This window comes from Rhamphochromis longiceps, linkage group LG4 (assembly GCF_057381845.1).
Source record: "Rhamphochromis longiceps isolate RC_006_pf linkage group LG4, R_longiceps_female_GT1.1, whole genome shotgun sequence".
In the NCBI taxonomy this organism is placed as follows: Eukaryota; Metazoa; Chordata; class Actinopteri; order Cichliformes; family Cichlidae; genus Rhamphochromis; species Rhamphochromis longiceps.
This window is the reverse complement of record NC_140560.1, coordinates 10881354-10900097: the sequence shown is the minus strand read 5'-3', so window position 1 is coordinate 10900097 and position 18744 is coordinate 10881354. Positions and strand designations below refer to the sequence as shown.

At 43.4% G+C, this 18744-nt stretch overlaps 1 protein-coding gene and 1 long non-coding RNA gene across 2 annotated transcripts; both read right to left on the bottom strand.

Moving 5' to 3' along the window:
* Window positions 1-1387: 1387 nt before the first annotated feature.
* LOC146671068 (pleckstrin homology domain-containing family F member 2-like) lies at window positions 1388-3050 on the bottom strand. The gene is made up of 2 exons (XM_085405113.1): window positions 2691-3050; window positions 1388-2421 (listed from the first exon to the last, which is right to left on the bottom strand). The coding sequence occupies exons 1-2, from the start codon at window positions 2935-2937 to the stop codon at window positions 1823-1825; spliced, it is 846 nt and encodes a 281-aa protein (XP_085261239.1). The 5' UTR covers window positions 2938-3050; the 3' UTR covers window positions 1388-1822.
* A 1134-nt stretch (window positions 3051-4184) lies between these two features.
* Window positions 4185-7942, bottom strand: LOC146671067 (uncharacterized). Its single transcript, XR_014911582.1, has 4 exons — window positions 7830-7942; window positions 4854-4973; window positions 4408-4697; window positions 4185-4298 (listed from the first exon to the last, which is right to left on the bottom strand). It is a non-coding gene; the product is annotated as an uncharacterized LOC146671067 (long non-coding RNA).
* Between the last annotated feature and the right edge of the window lie 10802 nt (window positions 7943-18744).

The window sequence follows — 18744 nt, the reverse complement described above, 5'->3', positions numbered from 1 at the left end:
AAGCAGTTTGCCTCTCAGTCTAATAAACCCTTCACTGCACAAGGAGCCATTTTTGGTAACTTAAATGGACATCAACATTGACCTCGTTATGACTCACTGTGATTTCGTAGAACCAGGTGAATTTCTTCCAGTCAATCAGCAAAGATCAGGTTATGTGGCAGATAATGCAGTGAGATCACTGCATCAGCTCGATCAGCCTGAAGTATTTCAAACTTCAGCGTTCTTCAAGAATTCAGGAAACTGGGTGTTTTTGGCCTTAGCTACTCACACACTTGTCATCATCAGAGATGGGCAGTAACACGTTACAAGTAATGTATCATTGTAATCCGATTACTTTTTTCAAGTAATGAGTAAAGTAAGGGAGTGTTTTACTTGCATCTATTTGAAAGAGTGAGTGTAAACAGAAAAAATATATCTTATTTTATATTCTGGAATATGCAGAAAATAGGTTTAATTGTCAAAGACTGTTGCATATAATTTAATTTTTGCTTGATGCAATGTGCACAAAGTTAAAAGATTAAAACTAATAAAACAAGTTTTGAAAAGAGACTTTTTTATTTGATTACATTTTGTATGATGTATTATGCAGAAAAAGTAGAATTGGGCTGAAAGGTCTATTGCTTTATTGCCTATTCAGGTTGTGTATCATGTTTTTAAAAAGTAACTAAGTAACTGAGTAACTAACTACTTTTGAAAATAAGCAGTCAGTAAAGTAACGTCAGTAAATTTCTGACGAAACCACCACTAGTTAGAATGCTATTTGTCTACTTCTTGTTACATAGTTACAATTTCTACATCAGTATTTTGCTTTCAGTCGATTTACTGTTCTTTCAAAACTGGCTGACTGACTCAAAAATGTACTCGCTTTTGTTTTGGAGCTGTCTACTGTATTAGGATGTGCTCGATTCAGAGAGTTAACTAGAATGAACTTAAATCTTTGAAAAGAAGTGTAAATGTTTAGCCACATTCTGTTATTACCGCATTATTATAGCAGCGTCATCAAGTACTGTAACACTAGGACGTGCTACAGTTTGATATGTATGTTTGTATGTTATATTTATGAAAAATGCCAGTGAGAAGAAAAATGATGATAAATCAATGGTGCTGTAAAGGTTCTATGTGTTTTCCCGAATGGTTTTTATATACATGCTTATTGGAAAAATGTATACCCTAAGTGGGTGAGGAACTATATACGGTTACTTCACTGACCTTGACTTGCACAATAAAAACCCCAAAAAGTCACAGAAGTAAAAGAAAACACTGTAATATGCTCCAATAAGACTCTGAGGGCTAAACAGAGGACTTATTACTAAATGATGAGAGATTTCAGTGTTGTAATAACATCTCTCACAAATTGATTATCTGCACTTTATTGTTGAGGTTAAGGAGCAGCAAAAGAGCAGATACTGGATGCAAATACTTTACATGCATTCAAACAAAGAAACATGCATTCAGAGTCACATGCACAGGGAGAAGACAGTGCTTTTTGGAATAGAAATATCCTTTATTGTGAAATTCAGCTGTTCCAGCAGCAAAGTGACAGGCAGATGGAGCATTATTCATTTAACTAGCATGGTTAATGGCACTGAATATGTACAAAGATGATATATTCTTGTCTTTTTAAAATGATTTTTTCGACTCACTCCTGATTTGTTATTTACAGTGCAAATTGTTGCGTGTACAGCCTAAGATTAAAACACAAATAGAAACAAACAAATAATACGTCGTCACATTTATCTTTACATTTATGTAACTTCATGTAAGAAAATCAACTTTCTGTAATCTGAATCCATTCAAAAGCGTCTTTGTTGCAGTTTATTGGCTACTGTGATGGTATTGACTTTGGGTAATCATAAATGCTCAGTCGTTCCCAAGTCCCGTTTTTGGTGTCCAGCCAGTTGCTGGGAGAATAGATCCCTATCTCTCCTTCCTCCACTTTCTCATTTTCCTCACCAGAAGGACAAAAATCTTCCTCCTCTGACTTGCTGCTTCTCCCAGCGCTGTCTCCCCTGTCGCAAAACTTCTCTTCATTAATATTCTTGTAGCAGGAACTGCAGATCCTCAGCTTTTTAGTGGGGTGGATGTGATCGATAACGGCACGTTGCTTGGAGCATGAATTGCAGACCAAGAAGCCGCAATTCCTGCAGTGGTGTCGACGATTGACCCCACCAAACTTTGTAGAGAGGCACCGCATGCATTTGCAAGCAGCCGGATCAGGAATCCAGGAAACAGCAAACTTCTTGGAAGGTTTGCAGCTGGTGCCCTGCATTAGGCTGGACCGGCATTCATTGATGTGCTCTATCCAGGCCTTCTTCTCCTCGTATGAAGGGGCGGACACAAAAAAAGACTTGCTCGGTGTTCGGATCAGCCACTGATGCTTGAATATGTCACTGTCCTCCAGGTCTTCCAGCTCAATGTCCTCTAAAATCATAGTGAATTTGATAACAACATAAAAATTACATGGATAAAGTGGTATGAGCAGAAAGCTGAACATATGAAGTTAAATTAGCACAGCACACTTGCTATTTTCTACTTGCCAGTCATATTATGGACAGTATTCAATAGTGTTGGCTCTTCTTGAAGCTTTTGTCTATATTTCTTTCTCTTCAGTCATAAAATTGTTTTTTGGCAGTTTCACATTAATCTTCTCACAGTAGGTTAGCTGCAGGAAACGCAGATGAATGTCTCACCTAAAGGGATGATCTTCTGCTTTTTGTACCAGCGACCAGGCACAACAATGCTGCCGTACACCAGAATATCAGTGAAGAGGAAGAGGATTTTCTGCTGTATCTTCTTGCGACCCTGCTTAAACACAGTTCCCTCTCCGATTAGAATCCGGCCCGGCTTGGACAAGGGCTTCCCTGCTTGATGGAATGAACTCTCCACCGCCTGCACACGCTCTTGGTTCTCTCGTTCAAAGGTTGGGTGATCCATCATTTCTTTGGTGTGAACAAGTTGTGCAGCTTGATAGTGTCTGAACTCCAGAGTGCCTTTTTAAACTATTGGTGGTGATGTAACGGGGCGGGCCAAGTGACAAACATGTTATACTGGAAGGCAAGAAAAGGGAGTAGTGAGGCAGATGTAACTCTAATGATAATGAAGGGTGATTCTCGTTACAGGTTCCAAGACTGCACTCTAGCGATACTGCCCCCTGATGGTTACAAGCAGCAATTACAACCTCGCTGCACTGATGTGCCAAAAAGTGATCGTATGCCAATCACTTTTTGCGTGTTTTTTTTATGTCTAGATCTCTTTTTATGTTTTTATATAGTTGCTTATATTGTTAAATAGGCTGCAGTAAACAGAGTTTAAAAATGGGTTATATGTTATATCAAATTTTAAAGCAGCTCTATGAATCTGCTTTATTGTACCTACATTATAAAGATCCATCCAGTCCTTTTCGGCCACTTGAAGAACATCACAGTTTTTTAAAGGACTGTGATTTTTTTGTAACTTCTGCAGCCCTCCAGGCCAGACCTCGTTTGAAAACGACATTTTTAATGTCAGCGACACTTTTTACCTGAATAAATGAAAGCTGAATAAAAGTCACATCTGATGAAAGGAAGTTTCTTTTTGGATCAAAATGAATTGATCTCATTCATGAGAGAAACGTTTGACAGATTATATGACAGCAAGTCATTTACATCTGTTACCATCAATTATCTTTTGGCAAATACCAGAAATCACTTTGGCAAACGATCACTTTTTGGCACAACACTGGGCACCGGTCATTAGAGAACATGAATGATTATTGAATATTTAGTATGCAAACAGAATGACATAAATCTCTAGCATTCTGCACTTTATTCAAGGAAGTTAAGTAATGTGTTGTCTTTAAAAAGACAAAGGCGCGAGTGAATTAAAGTTGGATGTTATGTTTTGTTCACAGTGCCTGAATATATATCATGGTCAAGAAGGACTTCAAATGAGCCCTTTTGAGTCAGATAAATAATAATATAAGTAGTGATTTTTCAAAATAAAAGTCCTATGAAGGTTTTATGAATTTTCTCAGCAGTGACCTTAAAGAGTTGTCCAAACACACAGTGGAATATATCTATAATACACAGAAACACAAACTTGTGCAGAAATTATATTTTAATCAAAGTCACATGTGAACTATTTACAGAAAATCATATTGTGGGATTTTGACTTTTTGCCCATACACAATGTCAATTTCTTCAAGTCCGTCCTCGTTGGTTGATGTCTCCACCACAGGACGATTCAGTCTCTCCCACAGCTTTTGTTTAATACTTCTCCCCAGCTCTAAACTGTAGGGACGTTTGCGGCCATTCTTGGACCTGCAAGAAGAAATTCAATCAAAATGATGCATGTGGTCAAAAACCATACTGTAACCATTTTAGAGCTGGCGATTTTAAAAAGTGACAGGACATTTGGAGACAAACGTACGTCAGCATGCTATCTACCACCTCATGGTAGACTCGCTGATAATCTTCCACTGAGAGGTTGTGGATTTTTAAAGGGCTGGAGCTGGAGCTGGTTGGCTGGTGGTCGGTACTGCATGGCTCGGGTCTGGGGGGCAATTATTTTGACACTGGCAGGTCATCATGTGAGATTGCAGAGGGAGGCACTGAGGTCTTTGGAGGTCGGGAAGAACTGGATGCTGGGCTTCGCTTCCTTTTCCGGGGCTGACTGACTGTTCTGTCACGGCGCCGGGGCCTCTGGGTTGAATTAACAACCTGGGGAAAGGTCAGAAGCACACAAGGGAATGTCAGTAGTTAATAGCGACCTCATCTTTTTCAAACAAGACAAAAATCTAAATTTGATGAACCACAATGAAGTCCAAACTCCAAAACCCTCAAATGATTCTGTTCCTGAAATTTTACACATCCAACCTGGTCCTTGCTGCAGCACGGTTGTTTCCTGCTGGCTCTGGGTTTCTTTGCATCACGGGCCTGGCATGCAGTGTTTCTCTTACAATAATTATGGTCTTTGAGGTGATCGGGCACCGTAAGCTGCACGTATACACAAAAATGACAGTAATGCAGACATCAGTTAGTAGTTCATGAAACATTAAAAAAATAACAAACCCTTTCATATGTCCATAAACTACTTAAACCACTCGCATGGTTGAATAACTTGTCCACAGTGATTGTAACGACAAAAAATATCCAACATGTTCACATAAAATCATAAGAACTAAAACCAGGACAATGCATCAAGGTCAGTGTAATAAAAGACGTGTCAACTTATGGGCTCGTCGTGTTAGAGCTTCACTGCTGCATACCCCCAAATGACATGTCAAATAATAATTTGCATAAGCTAAACAAACACCAAAGTCCATGTTGTATTAAACTCTAATTTCTGTTATAATCATTGCTGCTTATTGCTGTTTTTGAACAATGCAGATGCACAAAATACCTTTGTAACTGGCTAAGCTTGGTCACGTGTGGCACCTTATATGGTGTCTGTGGAACCAGCTCCTAATCTGGAGTTGGGAGAAAGACATTCTCTTTACTTTTAAGATTAGACTTAAAACTTTCCAGTGTTACACTGTTGAAATGATGGGCCAACTCATCTCCCGTGCAACATATTTATTTTTACAGAAAACTGTAAAAACAGAAAAATAAGACCATCAGTTCTCTTTGGCGCGCAGGCCGTACGCTGCCTCTTCACCACTGGCACTACTTCTTCTAGTGTAGCGTCAGCTACCGAGGACCGAGCGCCCGTACAGGACCGAGCGCCCTCTGCTGGCGGAACTTATACAACAGTAAAACTTACATTGCAGTGGCCTTACTAAAAGAAAATGTCCTTGAGTATAAAATAAAATGGGGGGCTACTATTTTCATGTCTCTGTCTTTAACATAGTGCCACACTCTCCCCCACAAAATTAAATGTCACCTGACATTTCTGTGTGCATCATCTATTCAACCATAGCTTTAACACACTCCCACAGCCCATGGTCTCCAGAAGCCATTACAGTCAATAACCTGAGCCATAGTCACTGTACAGTTCCTCTGAACCAAAGTTGGCTGACCTAAAGTGTCATAGCTCAGTACCGTTGGTTGCTGTCTTTGTCTTTGAGGTCACTGCCTCACAGAGTCAGTCTCACCACCAGTTGCAGCTAGAATGTCAGTCATAGCATCACCACTCAGTGGCCTGTCATTGTCAGGGTCAGGGCCTTGGATCTGCCCAGGCCCAGTCTCTTCAGTTTGTAGTGGCAAAGCCTCTTCGCTCTGTAGTGGCAAATCCTCTTCGCTCTGTAGTGGCAAATCCTCTTCGCTCTGTAGTGGCAAATCCTCTTCTTGACAGTGGAGACTCAGATGAGGCTGGAAGGACTCTGCCAAAGGGTTAAGCGGAGTCTGCCTCTGTCGTCTCCCTGGAACCGGCCTGAGGTACCACTGGAAGGTGCCACTGTCGTCATCATCCGATGTGTCGCCATTCCCTGGCTGCTGCTGTCTACGCGGAGGTCTGAACTTCTTCCTTGTCACAGTCGGCGAGTCTTTTTGGGGCTGAACAGTCTGTGTTGATGGCTTCTCACTTGGTAGGAAGTCACAGGGCAGTAGGAGATTTCTGTGCACCACTTTATCTCTGCCTTGGCCATTTTCAGGGCTGATCACATACACTGGACTGTTATCTGCTTTCCTCTCCTTCACTTTGTAGACTTGGTTCTCCCAAAAGGACTGGATCTTCGCGGGACCACCACGAGGAGTGAGATTTCGGAGGAGCACTCTATCCCCAGGCTGAAGATCTCTCCCTTTAACTTTCTTGTCGTAGTACGCTTTGCCTCGAGCAGCTTCCTTGGTAGCAGTTTGAGAAGCCACTGTGTACGCCTCCTGCATTCTCTTTTTCCAGCAGCTAACATAGTCATCATAGTCCACATGAGCTTCATCCCTTTTCAGGTTGAAGAGCAAGTCGATGGGCAGGCGTGGGGAACGTCCGAAGATGAGGTAATATGGGGCGTAGCCTGTTGCCTCATTCTTCGTACAGTTGTACGCGTGGACGACTTTAGCTAGCGACTCTTTCCAATCATCCTTCTCCTTGTCCTCCAGGGTCCGCAACATGGACAGCAGGGTGTGGTTGAATCTCTCCACCTGTCCATTACCCTGTGGGTGGTAGGGTGTCGTGTGGGAGCCCTGGATACCAGAGAGTTCTTTCAGTCTTGCCATGAGTTTGTTTTCAAACTCCTTGCCCATGTCGTGGTGTAGTCTGGTCGGGAAGCCAAACTTGAGTGCAAAATCATTGAAGAGCTTGTCAGCGACTGTTTTAGCTGCTTTGTTCTTCGTTGCATAGGCTTGGGCAAACCTCGTGAAGTGATTCATGATAACAAGTATATACTCGTAGCCCTGCTTACACTTTTCCAGGTGAAGGAAGTCTATGGACACCAGCTGGAATGGGTAAGTGGACTGGATCGAGGACAGAGGTGCACGGGTCTGCTTACTCGGTTTTTTCTTCTTAAGACACTCACATTCTTCTGTAACAAAGTGTTCAACCTCTTTCGCCATCTGCGGCCAGTAGAACCTGTCTCGAATCAGGTCGAGCGTCCTTTCCACCCCTAAGTGGCCCATGTCTTGGTGGAGTTCTTTAAAAACCAGGGAACGATAGGCTTTAGGGACCAGTAGCTGCTCTCGCCGTGATGTTTGGCGACGCAGGACACCATTCTGGTCGACGTGAAGCTTCAACCACTGCTTGAGTAGTGCAGCTACTGCAGGATGCTCTGACTTCACCTCAGTTCTACTTGGTCTTCTACCCAGCGACTTATACCAGAGCACTCTTGCCAGAACTTCATCTGCCTCCTGGGCTCTGCGTATATGGTCTGGTGTAAAAGACTGGGTAGTGTCAGAATCTTTGATTAATTTCAGAGCACTCACCTGGATAACTCCAACGCCTTGGCAAGGGTCTCTCTCCTCCACCGTTACAGACTCATTGATGCGCTTATGGCTTCCTGTCCAACTTCAGCTGTACAGCTCTTCATGTAGCTGTCAATGTCCAGCGGCATTTGCGACAGCCCATCAGCATCTGCGTTGGTCTTGCCTGGACGGTAGCGGATGGTGAAGTTGTAGCTGGCCAGCTCCGCGACCCATCTGTGACCTGTGGCGTTAAGCTTCGCAGTAGTGAGCACATATGTTAGTGGGTTATTATCAGTGTACACCACGAACGATGGGGCATGGTACAGATAATCCCGGAAACGTTCACAAATCGCCCACTTCATAGCCAAAAACTCTAATTTGCCAGAGTGCAGGTGGTACTTTTTCTCTGCTGGACTCAGGGTGCGGGAGCCATATGCTATGACTCTCATCTTGCCTTGCTGCCGCTGATACAAAACAGCACCTAACCCAACCTGTGATGCATCACAATGTAACACAAAAGGCTCTGTGAAGTCGGGGTACCCGAGAATGGGGGGTCGTGTAAGTGCATCTACAAGCTGGTTCAATGTCTCTTGGTGGGAGGTCGTCCACTGAATGGGCGCCCGTGATGGTAAGTGGCCTTTACTTTTCTTCACTTCCTTTTTGGACTTGTCGACTGAGACTGGAGCAGAGTTCTCAGAAGATGGAGGGCTGAGCAGGCTGTAGAGTGGATGGGCTATACGGGAGAAGTTGGGGATGAAAGGCCTGTAATAAGAGAGGAAACCAAGCATTTGACGTACCTCTCCGACGGTTGCAGGTGTCTTTTCCTTTAACGCCATTACTGGGGCCAACTCTGCTGGGTCCATTGTGTAGCCTTCACCTGTTACCAGCTTTCCCAGAAACTTCACACTTCGCCTGAACAGTTCACATTTCTTTGGGGTCAGCTTAACACCATGCTCTCTGTAACGCTGGAGGACAAGGCGGATATGTTCCAAGTGTTCATCAAAGCTGCTGCTGTGCACCAGGTTGTCGTCCAGGTTTGGGAGGCAGATAGTGTCTCTGAGGCCTGCCATACAGTGCTCCATGCTTCTCTGGAACTCAGCGGGTGCGGAGCTCAGGCCAAAGGGAATGCGTACCCACTGATAGAGCCCCCAGGGTGTGATGAAGGCGGTTAAGGGGCGGCTTTCTTCATCCAAGAAACCCTGGTGGTACGCCTTACCCTGGTCTAACACAGAAAACCAGGAGCTCCCGCCCAGAGCATCCAACATGTCTTGGATCCTTGGGATTGGATGGCGGTCTGGGACTGACTTGCGGTTGAGCTCCCTAAAGTCACAACAAAGGCGGAGAGTGCCGTCTTTCTTGCGGACACACACCACAGGTGATGAGTAGGGGGACCGTGATGGTGTGATCCAGCCTTTGTTAAGCAGGTCTTGCAAATACTCTTTCACTTCGTTGTGCAGGGGTTTTGGGATGGACATGTAAGTCTTTTTCACAGGATTTGTGTCATGGAGGCTTATATGCATCCTCAGGGATGGTATGCAGCCGACATCGTCACTGTCATATGCAAACGCCTCACATTCCTCTCGCAACATCTTCCTCGCATCCGCTCGCTGATTTTCATCCAGATGCTGGAGATCCACTGGTGGGTCCCATGACTTTGGTCTCTGTTGGTTCTCTCGTGTCTGTGTGTTACTCGGGTTGTGTGACTTTAGCTCTGTACCATTTTTGTTCTCTTGTGTCAGCTCATTTACTTTAGTCTGGATGCCAGCTGTGTATACAGTCTTTACTGGTTCAAGGTATCCAATCATTTTACGGCTCTCCAGATAAACGGTGTGGTCTGTGGTGTTAGTCACAGGGATGGGCACATATGGTACTTTTCTGTCTGGGATTTTCACCAGTACATCACTGAATATTATGCCCTCTGGTTGTGGGTCAGCTCCATCAGGTAGAAAGAGCATGTCTTGGCCCCGGGCATGTGAACTAACGTGTGCCCGTACATAAACTGTAGTGACTTGGTTCGCTGACAAAGGCACTCTTCTTACACCAGTCCTTACCACACCTGTCTCTGGGCCTTCACTGCTGTTCTGCACAAGCTTGACAACATTATGTGCAGTGCGTACAGTTATTTCAAATGCTTTACTCACATAGTGTGCTAGCTGTTTTCTTCCTCCTTTGGTCTTTACTTCTTCCTGGTTCACGATAGCTTCAATGACATTGTAGCCAATGATGGGATCACTGGCCACAGCCGGGTCACTGGATACCAATATTGGAACTTGCAGCTCACTGGTTGGGGACAAATCACTGCCTAGTCTGAAGCTGACTTCTATCCAACCAATGTAGGGAATGGGTGTGTCATTTGCAGCAAACACTGTGAGCGTCTCATTGTCTAACAGTTCTGAAACAGGTCTGACGACTGTGTGAGGGAGGTGGTTTTGCCGCCAGTTTTCATTTACTATGCTGGACTGTGCCCCTGAATCCCACAACACCTTAGCTGGGTGATTGTCCATAAAACAGTTCACAGTACATCTGTTTCCCACCAGGCTTACTAACCGTGACTTCCGTTGAGGGGGTAGATAGTGAACCTCAGTTATCGCTGATGGGACACCAGTTGCAGTTTCTTTGGAGGATGTTGGTGGGCTTGACTGTTCATTATGGGACCGTGGGCTTTGGACTACTGTTGGTCCCGTCTCAGTAGTCCCTCCCCGTTTCCCGATGGCAGTCTCGGTGCTCGGCATCCACGGGAGTAGTGGCCCTCTCGCCCACATTTGAAACAGTGCAGGCAGCTCTCTCCTTTCCCCTCTTCTTTGCACTTTTTACAGTCTTTTTCTCGTTGCTTTGGTGCCATGGGGCGGGGACTGGTTTCCATAACAGCCATAAACATTTGTTTCATCTCTTTACGTAGTTCTTCTATAATCTGCTGCGTGTCTGACTTAGTGTCTTTATTTTTCACTGTTGTCATGGCCACTGTAGCGGGGGATTCTCTGGGTTTGGAGGGGCTCTGAGCAGATGTCAGGGCTGTTTGGCATTCTGTTTGGAGCTCTTGGACCCTGGGAATCTTGGCTGCAGTGGACCTTTTCCGTTTCTCAAATCTTTCATTTTCTAGCTTTGAAGCTTCATTGACTTTCTCAATCAGTTCTTCATCTGTTATGGTTATGTCATTTAGGGGGGGCAGTAGCTGATACTTGATTGAGTCACTGAGCAGCCCAGTTTCAATGGAGCGGAGGAATTTGCGCTGGATGGTGGCTCTGCTATACAGTTCATCTGTCTCCTCATTTGCCGCTTTCCATAACAACTTCTCTTTAAGTTCAATGGCACAAAATACAAAGTTTAAAGCAGTTTCTTTGGGCTCTTGGGAGATATTGAGGAGCTGATGGTAAAGCTCAGTGGGGCTGTCTACCCTATAGTGTCCCTTTAATATGGTGAGCAGTTTGCTAAGTGTTAACCCACGTTTAATCTCCAACATGTCTCTTAGGGGTGTTCCTGGACTAATGGCCCTAATTACCGCTTCCACAATTTCAGTCTCCGAGTGCCCTTTTTCACTCCCATTCTCAATCTGGCGAATCAAGCTGAGATAGGATAGCTTGTCCTTCTGCCCATGCTCTCCAATCTGCCCACAGATTTTAAACTCCTTCTTCAGTGTTACCTCTTGAAGAGTTCACGTTGCCTCTGGTCGGGCTCTGGGTGAGTAATCTGCAATATGTACTGGAGTAGCACATGCGGTGTTCTCAAGATCTTTCTTTTGCATAGACTCTATGCCTTGGGGTTCCCTTTCTGACTGACTCTCCCCTTTGCTTAGTCTCTGGATGTATACAGCAATGTCTTTATAAAACTGTTTCACTTGATCCTCTTCCTCACTTTTCTCCACATCATCAAACATGCCCTCTGCCAACCTGATGAGTGTCCTCTTGGTCTTGCTGTGAGACTCTGCGCTGTCCAGGCCGGAACATTTCAGTCGCCTGCAGACATCCACAAGATGCTCTCTCTCCAACTGCCACAAGGCTGCACTCACTTCGTCACGCAGAGGTTGCAGAGATTCCATTTCTTTTGGTTGAAGGTTCGTCTCTTGGGAAAGAAGGTGGTTGGTGATGGTGTTGACTCACTAGCGCCACCTCCTGGCTGGCTCGCCAAAATATGTTACACTGTTGAAATGATGGGCCAACTCATCTCCCGTGCAACATATTTATTTTTACAGAAAACTGTAAAAACAGAAAAATAAGACCATCAGTTCTCTTTGGCGCGCAGGCCGTACGCTGCCTCTTCACCACTGGCACTACTTCTTCTAGTGTAGCGTCAGCTACCGAGGACCGAGCGCCCGTACAGGACCGAGCGCCCCCTGCTGGCGGAACTTATACAACAGTAAAACTTACATTGCAGTGGCCTTACTAAAAGAAAATGTCCTTGAGTATAAAATAAAATGGGGGGCTACTATTTTCATGTCTCTGTCTTTAACATAGTGCCACACCAGCATATAATTAGGTCTAGATCAGGTGACCCTGGATTCTCCCTTAGTCAGCCTGCAATTGGGCCTAGGCTTTTTGGGGGTTCCCATGATGCACTGAGTTTTTTCTTCACTCATGTCTTTATGTTTATACTTGTTATTATGAAACTCTGGCTCCACAGTGTGTCTTTTGTCCTGTCTCCTTCCCCTCACTCCCAACTGGTCACAGCAGATTGCTGCCCGTCCTTGAGGCTGGTTCTGCCGGCGGTTTCTTCCTGTTAAAAGGGAATTTTTCCTTATCAGTGTTGCCAAGTGTTTGCCCATAGGGGGTCATTTGATTTTTGGGATTTTAATATTAAGTCCCTTTATATTAACTAGTAACTACAATTGGAGCTTTTAAATCAAATGTTATATGTAACTGGGGACAGTTGTGATCACTCAGCTTATGGCCAGCAAACTCTTACATAAGCTGCCAGAAATGAACAATGAGGTAGAAACAAACTCACTGTATACAAGTCAGAGGATTTTGTCTCTAACTAGCAGCCTGAGTGATGTGGCTGAAACTGACAGTATTGAAGATAATTTAAATGAGCTTTGAGCCTGAACACCTCTGGGTCATCATATAGCTGCAATAGCACGAAAGGCAATCATAATAAAATATAAATGTGCAGTCTGCCTGGTACTACAGTAAGAAAATAGCTCCTAGCATCCATCTAACTACATGGTAACCAGACTTTAATACATATTAGGAGCAGGCTAGAAAAAATATGGTTGGCGTAAGCAATGGTCAAGGTACTCTTTGTTTTATCACACTAACAGATTTAAGAAATGTGAATAAGCAGAGTAGCTAATGCCTCTGTCTCCTAAGTCCTGTCACTGTAAACAAGGAGGGATGCCTCTCTACTACAGTGTCTCACCTCCAAATCTCTTGCAGGTCTTTCTTAGGGAAAAAAGGAGTTTTGCAAAGCCGGCACATCTTTCATGCTGGAGTTTGATTTCCTCCCTGCTCCTGCGACTGTGACTCTAAAAGGAGGTGAAGAGCTCAGCAGCGGTTTTGTTGGACAGATTACACATAGTGTAGTGTCCAAGCGTAATGCACACAAACACACTGATCGCCTTTTTAGTGCAAATGCTTGAGCACAACATGTGGGCCACTAAAGCTCCTAACCTATGAACTCTCATTCTGTAAGCTGTGAGATAAATACATTACTTTCTAACAGATCAGCCATTAAATGGAAACTAAAAGAAATCTTTTTGCAATTTTCCAGTTTTTATTAGCATTTATTATGAATTTATAATGAGTTGGATACTTCCAGTGCTTACCTTGGTATAAATGAGGCCTAATTGTAGTCCAATAAACACACTAATCAACTAATGATGATAAAATATACAGTAGTTATACTGTTCAGTATATAAAGTAAATAAACAGCATTAACACTTTTCACAGTATGCAGTGTGCCATAGGTCAGAGTGGTTTTACACTGTGAAATGTCTTATAACACCCCACACAAATTTTGGCTTTTCTATTCAATCATATACATCACACACCACATGCCCATCAGTGTCCACTAGGTGTCAGGGAAAAGCAAGATAAAAACACTGTGGGGTCTGTGGGGACACATGCTCATTGGGTTTACTCATAGAGATCACAAATGAGCTGTTCTGTATTCAACAGGTGCACGGCTGATGTTTTAAATGCAGTATAGCGACTGATCACATGCTGGTTTCAGGCAGTTGAATTGCAGCACTTAAAGGTTACCAAAAAAACCCCAAAAATTTTAGTTGAGTAAACTGTGTCGGCAATCAGAGAACTGTTAGGCATAGCTAAGCCCCACATAAATCCTTTGCAGCGATTTTAACTAAAAGCTATTTTTCATATATTTGTAAAAACTGAATGTAATGCAAACAAAGTTTTTTTTTTCCATGTCAGCACTGTTGGAGACTGCTAACAAAAACATTAGCCAGGTACTTTGCAAGATTCAAATATCACATATGTCCTTAGAAAGTCTGAACTTGTAACATTCATCAAGCTGAGAGATGTAAGACATGTAAGAAAAGAGGTGTAATCACTGCTGTGCAGTCCAAGCATCAACCTGCAGAATGCCTGACTTACTTCCTCCCAGGTGGCCCTTTATACTTACTTATTTAGGATTTAACGGGTCTGGGTTTTATGTGGAAGTAATCCTGACGTGGACCACCTGCCCAAACACTGTTACAGACTGAGCACACTCCCTCACAGTGACAGCCCCCGACTACATGAGCAGCCAGAGAAACATAACAAACAAGCCAAGGTGTTGCCAGACTTCCAAGATCAAAATACAATTAAGAATCCAAGGAACACATTGGAGCCAGATCCACTGAGGACCCACTCCCCAACCATCAGCTCCCAAAGGATCCACTGCCAACATCCTAGTGCTAGACTTCACATCCCAAGGTGCCTGTGTCCACACCCCAGTGGGGCTTGTACACAGCATTATGCAGGCAGTTTTAATGTTGTGGCTAATGTGAGCATCTCTGGCTGTTGCTGTCTCATTGTGCCTCCGTACTCTCACATAACTTGTTAAATCTTACTTCCCTAATGAGGTTTGTATCGCTGGATGCTGTGGAAATGCGGTGTGTACAGAATGGTAACTGTAGTTCAGATGCATGTTTAGATATCCTGCTACTGAGCTCCAGGAGACGTTTGAAGTGGTTTGAAAAAAACTGTTTTTTTACCTGTCACGTTAATGAGCTGGTTAATAGCACAGTTACTGACCACTCAAGGTTTGCAGTGATATCTGTGGTTGTGTAGTTTTGCACTGAAAGAATGCTGTTATTTATTGTACTACATGGATTGGTGCTTGTCTTGGTACTTAAGTGATCCTGCTATCAGTATATGTAAATAAAGTGCACATTGAAGATGCAGATAACAAACTCACCTGTTGGTAATCATCTCAGCTGCCTGCTGTTTAAGATGGTTGTTGAACTGGAACTAGTTAGTGTTACTGGCTCATAGTCTGAGGTATTGTATGCATTGGCTTGTGTCATCTCCTCACCTCTTCCGTTTCTCTCCGCGGGAATCCTGAGTGGGTCTCTGAGAGTGGGTTTCTCCTTGTGTGGAGATGATTCTGTGGACTAACATTTCTTCTGCCGTCCCCACTGCACCGTAAATAAACACACCTTCACTGAATCTTTCTGGGTTCTGCATCTTGAGTCCAGTCTGTACTGTAGACTATGACAGAATGATCAGGCTCACATGGACTCAGCGGACTCAGGTGCTGAGTCGCTCTCTGGATCTACAGAAAGAGAAGCTGAGCACACATCAAAACATGCTCTGTCAAATGCCATTGTGCAAAAGATTGCTGAACTCTAGGATATGTTTGTTTCTTCTGCGTCTCACCCATCTCACACTATTAATCCTCCACTTGTCACTACCCAGGCACAGCCTTTGCTCGCTCCTTCGCCACTGTCACCTCCCAAACCTCTGGAGAGACCTGTTCCAACCCCTGAGGTATTTTTTCAGATTTCTTAAGACAATTTTTCTTGGTGTTTAGACAACAGAGCTGAACCTATTCGTCAGACGGCACAAAAATTACTGGTTGAGTTACTGCGGGGATGTGCATTGAGGTGGGCGCAGGCAGTTTTAAACATTAACCCTTATCCGTCTTAAAAACAATAATATCCACCACCCTGTTACATCTGCTTCAGTAGAGGTTTTAAAACCTATTAGGCAGGAAAAAAATTGGCGACTACAGACGGCCGTGCTGGAGATGAAATATCACATAGAAGCCAGTAGTCCTTCTCCACAGTTTCACCAAACAGCCACCATTGCCTGGTCTACCAGTCTCAGATAATATGTCTGACATATTTCAACTATGGAGTGGAAACCAGTCTAAAAGAGAAGCCACGTTTCAGATGGATGGGGAAGACTGGCGACCACCTGCATCACTGACGGTTGATGACATTTTCCCATCAATCCAACTTCCGAGGTGGACCCAGAAAATCAACTAACCACCAAAATTCACAGACTAGGTGAGATGCAACCAACCATCTTTAAACTCTGACTGTGGAAAACCAAAAGGTATCTGTTGATTAATAGACCACCTCCCACTATGGTCACACATCAGCTGGCCTTGCAGGGCATAGCAGATTTAATAGATGGGCCCGTTACACCACAAGTTTGCCTCTAATATGATCCATGAGCTAACAGGAAAAGGAAACAGTGGGGAAATGGATTTGAAAATGAGGACTGCATTCACCATTTTAAAGGTCAGAAATAAAAGAACGGATGGGTTTTAAAATGTTTTCAGTGTTTGAGTTAGTGGTTCTTTGCAAAATCCATCAGATTTAAAGAATTATTGGATTAATTTTGAAATATTTAGTGTTACTTTACTTAAATGATAAATTTAGTAATGTCTTACTAAATAAAATTTTAGGCATTTTACTGCATATTTTGTTGCACAATTGGAGCACCAAATTCTTTATTCTAATGCGTGTCCCACTTCTAGTGCTCCATACAAAGCCAATTCAAATAACCACCAGTTAAGTTATACTGTCAGCACATCATGCTTCTACTTAAAGATCAAATCCACTAAGCTTTTTTTGTGAAATCTATGACCTGCAGAGGTCCAGAAATTTGGAATGAACTTTTTTTTAAAAGAATCTGTTTTAGGAAATTATACTATATGTATTATGTAAGCTCTACATAGCTTTTCCAGGGCTCCTGTTTATAACTAATGCATTGTGACTTTGGAAGTTTATTAACACAAACTCTTAAAAAGCATTTAAACTCACTAACAGCCATTACTTTGAATACACTATACAGGGAGTGCAGAATTATTAGGCAAATGAGTATTTTGTCCACATCATCCTCTTCATGCATGTTGTCTTACTCCAAGCTGTATCGGCTCGAGAGCCTACTACCAATTAAGCATATTAGGTGATGTGCATCTCTGTAATGAGAAGGGGTGTGGTCCAATGACATCAACACCCTATATCAGGTGTGCATAATTATTAGGCAACGTCCTTTCCTTTGGCAAAATAGGTCAAAAGAAGGACTTGACAGGCTCAGAAAAGTCAAAAATAGTGAGATATCTTGCAGAGGGATGCAGCAGTCTCAAAATTGCAAAGCTTCTGAAGCGTGATCATCGAACAATCAAGCGTTTCATTCAAAATAGTCAACAGGGTCGCAAGAAGTGTGTGGAAAAACCAAGGCGCAAAATAACTGCCCATGAACTGAGAAAAGTCAAGCGTGCAGCTGCCAAGATGCCACTTGCCACCAGTTTGGCCATATTTCAGAGCTGCAACATCACTGGAGTGCCCAAAAGCACAAGGTGTGCAATACTCAGAGACATGGCCAAGGTAAGAAAGGCTGAAAGACGACCACCACTGAACAAGACACACAAGCTGAAACGTCAAGACTGGGCCAAGAAATATCTCAAGACTGGTTTTTCTAAGGTTTTATGGACTGATGAAATGAGAGTGAGTCTTGATGGGCCAGATGGATGGGCCCGTGGCTGGATTGGTAAAGGGCAGAGAGCTCCAGTCTGACTCAGACGCCAGCAAGGTGGAGGTGGAGTACTGGTTTCGGCTGGTATCATCAAAGATGAGCTTGTGGGGCCTTTTCGGGTTGAGGATGGAGTCAAGCTCAACTCCCAGTCCTACTGCCAGTTTCTGAAAGACACCTTCTTCAAGCAGTGGTACAGGAAGAAGTCTGCATCCTTCAAGAAAAACATGATTTCCATGCAGGACAATGCTCCATCACACGCGTCCAAGTACTCCACAGCGTGGCTGGCAAGAAAGGGTATAAAAGAAGAAAAACTAATGACATGGCCTCCTTGTTCACCTGATCTGAACCCCATTGAGAACCTGTGGTCCATCATCAAATGTGAGATTTACAAGGAGGGAAAACAGTACATCTCTCTGAACAGTGTCTGGGAGGCTGTGGTTGCTGCTGCACGCAATGTTGATGGTGAACAGATCAAAACACTGACAGAATCCATGGATGGCAGGCTTTTGAGTGTCCTTGCAAAGAAAGGTGGCTATATTGGTCGCTGATTTGTTTTTGTATGGCAGAAATGCATATTTGTGAATGTGGAGATGTTATATTGGTTTCACTGGTAAAAATAAATAATTGAAATGGGTATATATTTGTTTTTTGTTAAGTTGCCTAATAATTATGCACAGTAATAGTCACCTGCACACACAGATATCCCCCTAAAATAGCTAAAACTAAAAACTACTTCCAAAAACATTCAGCTTTGATATTAATGAGTTTTTTGGGTTCATTGAGAACATGGTTGTTGTTCAATAATAAAATTATTCCTCAAAAATACAACTTGCCTAATAATTCTGCACTCCCTGTAGTCATTCAGACTACAGCAGTGTGTGAATGGGTGGATGACTGGATGTGTAAAGCGCTTTGGGGTCCCTAGGGACTAGTAAAGCCCTATACAAATACAGGCCATTTACCATTTTACAGCACTCCGTTTAGATACAATAAACTAAAACCACACACACACA

Bases quoted from the DNA above. Each gene is read 5' to 3' on its own strand.
- LOC146671068 (XM_085405113.1), bottom strand. From the start codon at position 2,937: ATGATGGATCACCCAACCTTTGAACGAGAGAACCAAGAGCGTGTGCAG. The intron at 2,422-2,690 runs GTGAGACATTCA...CTATGATTTTAG, and splicing joins GCAGAAGATCATCCCTTTAG to AGGACATTGAGCTGGAAGAC.